This window comes from Notothenia coriiceps, unplaced genomic scaffold (assembly GCF_000735185.1).
Source record: "Notothenia coriiceps isolate Sejong01 unplaced genomic scaffold, NC01 NC01_scaffold00004602, whole genome shotgun sequence".
NCBI lineage: Eukaryota > Metazoa > Chordata > Actinopteri > Perciformes > Nototheniidae > Notothenia > Notothenia coriiceps.
Window position 1 is genome coordinate 18,947 of NW_011337303.1, and position 10,902 is coordinate 29,848.

General features: G+C 40.4%; 2 protein-coding genes across 2 annotated transcripts; one reads left to right on the forward strand and one right to left on the reverse strand.

Moving 5' to 3' along the window:
• Nucleotides 1-227: 227 nt before the first annotated feature.
• On the reverse strand, nucleotides 228-2,799 carry LOC104942484 (splicing factor 3B subunit 2-like). The gene is made up of 7 exons (XM_010767713.1): nucleotides 2,628-2,799; nucleotides 2,017-2,063; nucleotides 1,820-1,870; nucleotides 1,243-1,473; nucleotides 914-962; nucleotides 692-786; nucleotides 228-350 (listed from the first exon to the last, which is right to left on the reverse strand). The coding sequence occupies exons 1-7, from the start codon at nucleotides 2,755-2,757 to the stop codon at nucleotides 228-230; spliced, it is 726 nt and encodes a 241-aa protein (XP_010766015.1). The 5' UTR covers nucleotides 2,758-2,799.
• Nucleotides 2,800-3,484: 685 nt separating this feature from the next.
• LOC104942480 (calpain-1 catalytic subunit-like) lies at nucleotides 3,485-10,169 on the forward strand. The gene is made up of 3 exons (XM_010767710.1): nucleotides 3,485-3,627; nucleotides 6,586-7,297; nucleotides 9,962-10,169. Exons 2-3 carry the CDS (start codon nucleotides 7,043-7,045, stop codon nucleotides 10,055-10,057), a joined length of 351 nt encoding a protein of 116 aa, XP_010766012.1. The 5' UTR covers nucleotides 3,485-3,627; nucleotides 6,586-7,042; the 3' UTR covers nucleotides 10,058-10,169.
• Nucleotides 10,170-10,902: the final 733 nt, after the last annotated feature.

The window sequence follows — 10,902 nt, forward strand, 5'->3', positions numbered from 1 at the left end:
CCGCTCCAGAGTTCGCAAGCAAGCGCTCCGAGACCACCTATTTTAGCGGACCAGAGTCCGGTTGTTTAGTTCACTTAAGAGGTCTCGGACTGTGTTCACACCGACCCAAATGGACCGCACTAAGCGGCTAAACGCACCAGGGTTCGATTCAACCGGACTATACAAGGCAGGTGTGAACGCACCCTAACACTCGGACAAATGCATGTGTTTCAGTAAAACATTGATGATCAGCTGTTCTGACCTGCGGGGTCGGTGAGCTGCTCCTGTCTGATCTCCTTCAGCTGGAGGATCTTCTCCAGAGCCTGAGGGATCTTTGGTCCGCTGATGCTGACCTCCTCATTCTGCCAGGCCTGTAGTGGAAGCAAAACAAGTTTGTAACTAAGATAGTAGCACAGGTAGTCTCCCGCTGTCAGTCAAGAAAAGATCAGAGTCCCTGAAGAACAATCTAGGTCCACATTAACACTAGAAATGTATCTTTATTTTAAAGCTGATGCTCAATCCAACTTTTGCTTGATTTAGGAAACTAATGTATGTACGAGTGCCGTCAAAAGGGCAACAGAAAACAAATCGAACAGTAAAAGCACAATTATGAAAAGGACAGAGCATTAAAAGCTAGCCTGTGAAGATGAGACTTGGTCAGTGTAGCCTCTGTATTCCAACTTATAAAAACACTTTGGGGGGTTCTCCTTACCTCTCTGTTATCTTCTCCTGGAGGGGGGGGCACTCTCTGTTTCTGGGTCGGCATCATACTGACACCAGGAGGCAGCGGCCCACGAGGATCCATACCTGCAGCGAGACAGTTTGCAGGTGATGAACTCAGGTGATGAATTGTGCAAAAAAACACTTTTCATGGGTAAGGAAACAAGCAGCAGGGGTAAGATGTGTGAATATTATGAAGACATCGCTGGCTTACCTCTCATTTGGCCGCCAGGCTGATGACGCTCGTGTTCCATCATCGCTGCCTGATATAAGAATAAAGGAGATGGCACTTTAAATACATAGTTATTAAAAATGAGAATCGAATGTGTAAGAAAAAGGGAAAACGGTTTTAGTTGTGAGGTGAGATTTTTAACCTTTTTAGATAGTACTAAAACTATTTTCTAACAGTGTTTGTTACAGAAGCCGGTACTGTTTGCCAATTGTAAATACATTGAGAATAAAAAGTGATTTGTTGTTTTTAGACCCTACAAGCTCACAACTGATTGCACCTTAGTATTGTGTTTAAAGGGAACAGAACTTGACCTGCTGCTTGGCTCTCTCCTCCTGCTGCAGCACCATGGCCGCTCGGTGCTGGGCCATCTTCAGCTGATCGTCCTGAGACATGCCAGGAGGGCACATACCCGGGGGCTCCATGCCCATGTGGATGCCAGGTGGAGGGGGACCCCCGGGCATCATGCTCATAGCCTGGAGCATGCCCATACCAGGAGGCATGGGCGGCATGGGCATCGGGGGCAAGGGAGGGATACCGTGCATCTGGAGGGGAGGGAACACAAGAGACAGTGAGGATGATGAAGTGTTTGAGAATGGAGATTCCTTTATTCATCGCAACTGAAGGGTTTTAATTTAAGCGTGGAATATTTGTGCTACACATCATTACACTTCCTTAAAAAGGTGTAAAATGAAAATATATCATGCAATTTGAATATGCATCATCGGGAGCCAATACACACAAAGCTGATAACATCATGTCCAGGAAATCTGTTTAGAGCCAACAGCAGGGTGTGTAATCCGACTATATTTACATCAACAATGTGAGAACATGGTGCATGACAAAACAATAATGAACATATAAAAAGTTTCACACATATTCAGCTTTTACCTGGGAGCCCATTGACTTCTCATCCTTATGTTTGCTGACGAGGATCCCAGTCTGCAGAGAGAAGGACGCACAATTCGGTGAATACTTTTGAGCTAAGAGTTTTTGATCAACAGCATCTAAGACTTAGATTGTACAATAAAGGTGTATTATTTTCAGCATGCATGGTTAACACTTAAGGCACAGAGTTAGCCGTTTACCTGAATCATGTAGCCCTTCAGTCTGTCAGTCAACTCCTCTCTGAGACCTGAGGAATGACAAACAAACTTAACTACAGGAAGAAATGTACATTGTACTTGTAACATTTTGGTTGTGTTTTCCAAGTTTCAAAGGTTATTGAATAATTGATTTAGATGTTGTCATGTTTTCATTTAGCTAAGTTTATACTTTATTTCACCTTTTAAATATTGTAATGCCAGAAAAGACTGCTGCTGTAACAAAATATTTTTCCAATTTGGGAGCAATACAGTGTCTATCTATCAACACTAAACTGACTTATAATGTATAATGGCTTAGATGACCCTTCATTCAAGTTAGCCTGTAAGCTAACAGCTACATTGATAGCTGTTTAGCTACAACACAGTATGTATGTTTCTAGTGCTGCTTAAACACAATAAATTGGTGTATGTACTGCATAGTAAGAAACTGAATATACCGTTTAAAAACTGTAAACACAACTAAGGCCTAGCCTCAACTCATTGCAACGATAGTTTTGCGTTTTGCTAGCTAACATTAGCAACTAGCTAGCTACTGTTAGCTAAACACAGTCCTTCTTCCAGCATGGCTCTCCGTCTTCCCTTTTTTTTCTTACCCATCGTAGGCGCTCCAATCTCCGCCAGCTTGGTCTGAAGCTCCCGGTGGGTCCATGAGTTCAAAGCTGCAATAGCAGTGCCCAAATCGGACGGGGCTTGGTCGGTACCCGGTGGTCCGTCGGATGCCATGTTCAGGTTCTCTCAATGAAACAACGGCGGAAAACACGCGAGTGGCGCAGAAACGGGACTAGCGCAAAGCATGACGGGAAGCATCCTGCGGCACTGACTGCTGGGACATGAAGTCCGAAAAAAGAAAACATTGCATTTATTACCTCTAGCCACTAGAGGTCAGTGTTGACAACTTGAATAAGGCTTGTCAGATTTTAAAATGTACAGTTTTTGTGTAATAGGCCCACAATCACTCGTTTTGAATAATCGTTTAAAAAAACAAAAAACATTCAGTTGGATTTTAATGGAAGCTTTTTAGTTAATTTTGCTACTCACAGCTTTAAAAAGGTTTGTTTGAAGAATGTATAATATATCATTAGGCGATGCTGCAATCTGCAATAATGTTGTACATTAAGGGCAATATTTTCCTCTAAAATTAAGGATAACGGAATTTAAAATCAGAAGATCAACATAACATATCATTTGTCACATTCAAGCACTGAAAAGGGGGAGGTCTCCAGGCACAATACTGTTTTTTATTGTGAAAACTTTATATCATGTCAATGTAATTACCTACAGTGAGTTATTATTCAACCCGGCAACACTGCACAGCTTTGGGCAGAAATCAGGGGCGAATCAACTTCATGAAAGCTGCGAGAATAAAGCCCTCCTCTTCGGTGTAGTGTGTTTTATGACTAGCGGGCATTGCGCAGACGCAGAGTGAGGTCTGCACATTTGATCATATAGATCAGGGCAGAAGCAGGGCGTTTCTAAAGAAATACGCTGTTAGAGAGCAGAGGAGGGAGTAAAGCCCACGCTAAGCATGGAAGGAAAGTCAAATTGAATATTGAATGTCTAAATAACTGCATTTTTAAGGAAACGTCCGGAAAGGTAATTATAACATTCCTTCATCCAGTCTGGTTTGTGTCGCGCTGCAGGAAGCGATCTTAAAATGCTTTTGACATAGCCTGAACTTTTAGAAAACACCAATGAGGAGATCTTAAAGTTTGTGTTGTGGAAACTGCTACCACCCATGTAAAGCAAACTCTTAGCAGTCGGGTACAACTTTCGCGACTCCATTAAACGGTGATCTGTGCCCATGCGTTTAGTTGCGCAAAATCTCTTGTTTTCGCTTTTATTCTGCTCACTGTATGCATCTTTGATGTGAGGGGGATGAAGTGAAGCGAAAAAATGTCGAACATCTGTTCATGTTGGTCAATTTGAGAAAGTTGCAATCTGACAACTGGACACTGTCTGTTTCTCCTCTCAGGGACCACACCTACCATCATGCTAATCTGTGTGACCCATGCACGGGTGTAAACAGTCTGAAATGGCTTGATAACCACTATAATTAAACCACTCAAAATAGTACATGGACCCCTCATATGTGTGTTTGAAGCGAATCGCTGCTTCCTACTTTGATAAAGATCACTCCAAAAGTCAGCATTTTCTCTCTTTTGTGGACACTGTTTGTGTCTAGTTGCTCTGCAGATCTATTTTCCCCCATAGCTTGAAACAAACACTTTTGGTATCTCATTTCAAAGTGCTTGGAATATGAACTCTGCATGCAGAAATACACCAGAGGGAGGTCAGAAATGCTTACTCACAACATAAACACTGGAGCTCACACACAGTTGCAAGCAGCATGTATATAAGCAGTCTGAGTTCATGTGTGTGTTGTGAGAAGGAAACCACATTGGACACAGACTCACATCAGCAGAAAAGCAGTAGTGACATACTGTATTGACGTTTGTATCCTTGTTTGACTTCTGGTAAACTCATGTGTGTCCGTCATTCTGCATATTTTTCCATTTAAAGCTGCCTATCATTGATCAAATAGCATAACACAGGCTAAGAATAACACTTATGTATGTAACCTAATGCAATACATAGCTTTGACATAATACAAAAACAAACTATTTTATGGTTTGGGTGCACACATATTTACTTATCTATTTGAATAAGCTCATGCAGTCTTGAATATTTTTCTGTATTGGAATTGTGTGGTTTTTACTCTAGCTGCTGGCTTCTCTTTGTGTCTGGATGTGTAGTCTCCTGCTTGTCATTTCTCATAGATGTCACTACCTGCACTGAGGTGGAGGATATCTGTGTGTGTGTGCGGGAGTGTGTGTGTGAGGGGTTTCATGGAAGTGTATTTCACATGCAAGGCTAAATTAAATATTCATTACAGCCAGATTGAACTAACAATGGGCAGAGTGCGCCCCGATAACACGCAGCCAAGATGAAAACCACCAAATGTTTGGGATGTAGGCCTATGGAATATGTTTTACTTTGTTGTTGGGTACATGAGTTAATTTCCTTTAATAACTGTTAGTTATAAACTACTCAGCATTAGGTATATTTGGTGCCTTAAAATGTGATTATGTTGGCTATTTGTACTGAATATTTATGACAAAACAAAAAAATGACATGTCGTGGTAATTTATACAAAGAATCCATATTACTAATAAATATTACATTACTTTTGTTACCAATGCCAAAGTGATTTTTAATAATTAATTTGAAGAATAAACAAGTCTGAAAATATAGGCCAAATTCTCATTTAAATCAGAAAGTGTTTGGTTAAGAAAGTAAACATCTGCAAACAAATTCAATGCTAATGTTAGCTTCCACTCCTCGGTTTTGATAGTTGATTCAACAGTACTGCACATTTTGGTCTGTAACAAAAAATAATTGTGTTTAGTAGCAAAATATTAATGACAGCTAAAGTATCTGTAGTTGTGGTTTAATAATAACTCATAGAAATGACAGAATAGTAAACTTTTATATATTTTAGAGTGAAAGTAGGAGTTGTAGCATTAGCAGTGCTAGTGCTACAACTGCTAGCACTACTGTACTACTGCCTTGTAACAGTTCAAATAATTGTAGTACTCATGCTAGGTAGTAGTAGTTGTAGTACTCCCCTTTGCTAGCAGCAGCAGGAATGGACATCATATTAAATCTCTCATTATAACTGCAGTCTGCAAAGTTGAACATCTTAATGTGATGTCGTAACCACATGTTCTGTTAGCAGCCACATTTTTCACTCAGTGAAACAGAGATGTTTGTAATGGGTGTGGTGCACGGAGAGCAATGGAGTTCCTCTGAGCCAATAAGAGCCAAACTATTTTTTAGCTTCTGTTGACAGGCGGCTGAGTCTTGAAACAGGAAGAGTTTTCAGCTTGGATAGTGTAATCGGTGTAGTAAAAAAGAGACGGGGCTGAAATACATTTGAAAAAAAAGGAGAGAAGTTAAAAATAAACCATCCGTTTCTGTGTGTTAGAAGAAAAAAAAAAGCGAAATCTAAGAAGACAAAGAGATTAACTGTTGTAAAGCTCCAGTTCTGTCAAGAGCTTCCATGGTAATAATGACAGTTTACACTTCCTTCTCCCTGGTTCTGCTTAATTAAAGAGCCTCAGAGAGCTTTTGCTTGTTCTGGGTTAGAGCTGCCTTCATTGTTCATCAACATTCACACAAAGAGCACCCTTTTTTAGCCCTTTGCTCAATGAATAACCCCCCCACCCCTTCATGCACAGAGCGGCCATCCACCAGTTCGTTCATACACCTCTTCTGATTAAACTTTTACTCTGATTAGCTTCTGACTGACACCGTGTACACATTCAGTGGCACACAGTCAAAGTAGCACGGCCCTGCCTATTGTGACTAATCCCTTTGGCATGTGTGTATATAGTTGACTGAAAAGAAATAGGCAGGGCTCGTTTGCCTTTTTAAACCCTGAATGCACATACTGTATAGACGTTACATATAGGTGTTGCTTTTGTCCAGGTAGAGCTATTTATGGACTGTCATCTCTGCATACTTTCAAATGTTTTTACTTCTTTCTTTTAGATTGTATCTGCTGTTGGGATCAGGACGCACCCCTCTCCTGTTGACATCTCCTCAGAAAAGTGATTGGTTCTCACTGGGACGAACTGCATTCGCCATCTCTCTCCAGAGCCCTTTAATCTTCTGCATTTGGAGCCCCTACACTTGTGATTGTTATTGCATTTGAAGCACCCAGCTACAGCATAACCACACATACTGCAACGAAGCAGCAGCCTGGTCAATATTTCATAGCTTCCTAATGGCCACTAATGTTTCATTCTCATTTATGATCAAGCCTTGAAGCCATTAGCACACCATATCAGATTTACATAAGCACTGTCGGGGGCTTTACATTAAAACTGAAGCTACACAGTTGCCACATTAATCATTGAGACATCCTAACATCGTATTGTAGTTTCACACCTACAAACGTCCGACAGAGAGTGACAGCCGACCCTACAGTTCCTCTCAAAAGCTCAGGATGGAGGAGCCCATTGTCGCCACGGGTATGGCCGCCAAGCTGAGGAGCCAGTGGGACCGTGATGAAGGTCTGGGACAGAATCACAAGGCCGTGAAGTTTTTGGGTCAGGACTACGAGAATCTGAAGGCCCAGTGCCTCCAGGGCGGGAGGCTGTTTGAGGATCATTTGTTCGCTTGTGTCACATCGTCTCTGGGATTCGACGAGCTCGGCCCCAGATCCGCCAAGACCTCCGGCGTCCGCTGGATGAGGCCCACGGTGAGAAATGGAGGGGTCTGGTTAATTTTGGCTGGAAATGTGTCGTAGCTGGGATATTTCTTAACAATTCAGACTTTTAAGAGAGTTTTGTTTGGAGTGGATAGTGTTTAAAGGTCCCCTATTATACTCCTTTGTCAACAATATATTAGGTCTCAGATATACCCAAAGCATGTCTCTGAAGTGTTTGGCTTCAAATACAAAACAGATAATTGTAGCATCCCAAAAACCCATCTGTTTCAGCCCAGCGGCAAAAGTGTTGATTTTGGCGATAAATGCTAATTAGCTGCTGCTGGCCACGCCCCTCTGAGAGATATTTGGTTAAAAAGAACACAATGGTGCTCTGGGAGGAGATTCAGGTGATAAGGTGGGCGGGTGTTACCTTTGGTGGTTATTGGCTAATGGTTACACAACCCAAAAAAACACATATTGGCCAAAATCGGATTCTTTTTTCCAGAAGCGTACGAATCTCTTTACACAGGGACACATATTTAAGTATAAAAGACATGAACAAGTGGATATTGCACATTAGGTGACCTTTCAAGCTTAAAAATTGTGCAAAATAAATCCTACGATTGTTGAATCTTGAACATTTTAGATAATGGGCCCTTTTTTGGATTTTTCGGCAATTTATGATCATATGTAAACTTAACATACTGTATAGTATATCCAATAATAAGCACATGGACAATAACATGCAAATAAGAGGCAATGGCCCTTTTTACTTTAAGAGTTTGTGAGAAAGCTAAACTAACTTTATACGTGATGATTTCATAAAATCCCTCAGACATTGACTTATAGCTCTGGCAGTGAGCAGGCAACTCTTATTTTATCTGTCCAACTTTTTTGTTACCTGCTAGAATATTTTTTCATCATCCCAAGCAGCTCTTCCTCTGCTTGAATTTCATCTGTTGCTTGGCAACAAAATGTTCTGCCCGGGATGATTGGTCCATATCATTTGAATGTTCCCCGCAACACCAGTCAGGAGTGTGTCGGAGAGGTTTCTTACTCTTCTTCCTGCTTTTCATTGGCCCAAGTATCTCCTCAAACCTCCAATCCTTCCCTGTGACTGTATCTGCTCAAAAATACCCCAGAATAAAGTGAACTGACTTCATTATGTGTTATCACGGCAGCCCTGAAGAGACCCATTAGGGTTCGATTTGCACATACCGTGACAGGTCGCTGCAGTAATAGAGCAGAGAGCCAAGTCGTGACCTCAGGGGGTCGTGTTAGCTCGAGAGCTGCTGTGTGTTGCGTGTAGACCACTAGTGTGTTAACGTGTGCTGCTGTGAATCTAATGCTTCCCGGAGTGTCGTTTTTTCAATAAAGTACTGATGTTTTATAATGCATGAGCCCAGTCTGCACAACAGGATCTTTAATATTTACGCCGCACAAGAGACATCGTACATGGTGTTCACATTTCCCCCTAAATCTGTGCTCTGATTGAACCTGAAAAAGAGAACTTAAAGGGATGGTTTTTGAAGAGGGGTTACATAGGGGTACTTATTTATAGTAAGTGTAGTAGATGGGGGTTTGCACGCTCTTACTTTGGAGAACCAGAAAGGAGTACTAGCAGGAAGCTAAGCAATATACTATTGGCAATAAACATATTCAAGCCACCTAATATCAGTTATATTGTAATTTAATTGGAAGGGCTTGTCTGACATGAAGAGAAATCAGTGAAAATATTCAAAATGTATCGTAAACTAATACTAATTTTTAGGTTTCTAAAATACTTTTTGATGCGGTTTCCATTACAGCCGTACATTGCTTAGCTTTGTGCTTTTTACTTGGTCTGTTTCTGAAAACCGGGGACGTTTTCACTGCCATCTACTTAATACATCGATGAAGGTTGGGTACCCAATTCAAAAATACGAACTGTCCCTTTAAGCCTGTGTGTGTGTGTGATTGAGTGTTTCTGTGAATTCAACCATGTGCACAATGGTGTATTTACAACTGTGTGTGTTTGTGGTGCACAGGAATAAATGCAATATTTCTTTTTATAGCTCCATGGGAGGTTTCTCACGCTATTCATGCTGAGTCGTAGATGGTTTAGGAGGCAGGAAATACTAAGGAGAACGCGGACAGGAGACACACACTGAAGTGTCTACTTCATAATCTGCATAATAAGCACGTTTAGACACATTACCGATATGTATAAGAAAACTAACAAGTAAACCAGTGGTTACTCGTCAATTTAGCTTAAAAAATAATGAATAGACCTTTTTAAATGGAAGACATTTCGACTAACAGTATGAAAAGCACAGCTTTAAACAATTAAACTAATCTGGGCTGAATTCTATTTAGCAGAACAGAACAGAGCCTTGTTAGCGTTATTAGTAACACCTTTGCTTTACCTATTGTGACCAATTAAATGCTGTAAGATAGGCCTGTAAAACAGATATCCTGTAACTTAAAACAGACTTATTTGAGACTTATTTCTGGAGTTTAAATGTATGTTCTGCATCAGAAAGCAATCTTAAAGCATACTGTGGAGGTTTTCTTTGACATTGTGACTTGTTGAAACCTGTGTAATCCATGCATTGTGTACTTTCTGTGAATAGTCATCGCAGTCAGCATGAGAAACACTGCTCATGTTGTGAGCCTGTAAAATGGATATCTACAAGCAATAATTTATTTGTTTGTTTGTGTTTGTTCTCTCAACAGGAGGTCTGCAAGCGCCCCGAGTTCATTGTAGACGGAGCCACTCGCACAGACATCTGTCAGGGATCTCTGGGTGAGTTCCCATCTGTTTCACTCTAACTACTGCATCATCCAGCTATTAAAGGTCAGGAGAGGAGAGAAAAAACTTAAATGTAATCCTGTAAAAAGTGAGAAATGCTGATAAAAGCCGGAACAAACAGGTGATTGAATAGAGGCATGCAAATGGTTACAATCCCATTTCCTGATGCAGGAAATAAATAAAAATATGTAAACGTTGTATTTTCATTTTATTTGATGAGTGAGACTTGTAAACATACTTTAGCAATTCAACTTTTCTAGTTTTCTTTTACAACTTGTTTTTTTTGCACTTTATAATTTTTTATAATTTATTTTACACATTTTTATAATTTATTTAGCATTTTTAAACAGATAAATTGTACATATTTGTTCACTATTTTAGTTTTTTTCTATATATTTTTGTTTCTCTGCTTTGGATTTGTTATCATAATTCTCTATTTAAATTTCTGCCATTGCCACAGGTTATTTTTCTCCGACTTAAGCCTCTCCAGAGCCACATAATAACTGTTTCAAAAGATTAAGAAGTACCACTTAACTGTCTTAATGTGTACAATTGATGTAAGCACAATTCAAATATTGTAAATCATGATATTTAGTCAAAAGTAAAGAACATCAATGCATATAGAATATTATTTAACAGCTCCAAATGCATCCATGTCAAGAACCCACCTTCCATGTGTAAATAAGACCATAGCCATATTGCGTACAGTAAGGATTGAAGCATGGCTGATAAGAGGCAGTAGAGTGTCAGATGGAGATGGACAGCCTGAAGGAACGTGAACAGTTCATAGCCTGAGATGTTTCCTGCTCGACACAGAGCTGCATCTATAATTCATGCTTTGTTTCTCTGCCGCACATCTGTAAAC

Bases quoted from the DNA above. Each gene is read 5' to 3' on its own strand.
- LOC104942484 (XM_010767713.1), bottom strand. From the start codon at position 2,757: ATGGCATCCGACGGACCACCGGGTACCGACCAAGCCCCGTCCGATTTG. The intron at 1,871-2,016 runs GTAAACGGCTAA...TTCTCTCTGCAG, and splicing joins TGAAGGGCTACATGATTCAG to ACTGGGATCCTCGTCAGCAA. The intron at 787-913 runs GTAAGCCAGCGA...GTCTCGCTGCAG, and splicing joins GCCTGGCGGCCAAATGAGAG to GTATGGATCCTCGTGGGCCG.
- LOC104942480 (XM_010767710.1), top strand. From the start codon at position 7,043: ATGGAGGAGCCCATTGTCGCCACGGGTATGGCCGCCAAGCTGAGGAGC. The intron at 7,298-9,961 runs GTGAGAAATGGA...TTCTCTCAACAG, and splicing joins TCCGCTGGATGAGGCCCACG to GAGGTCTGCAAGCGCCCCGA.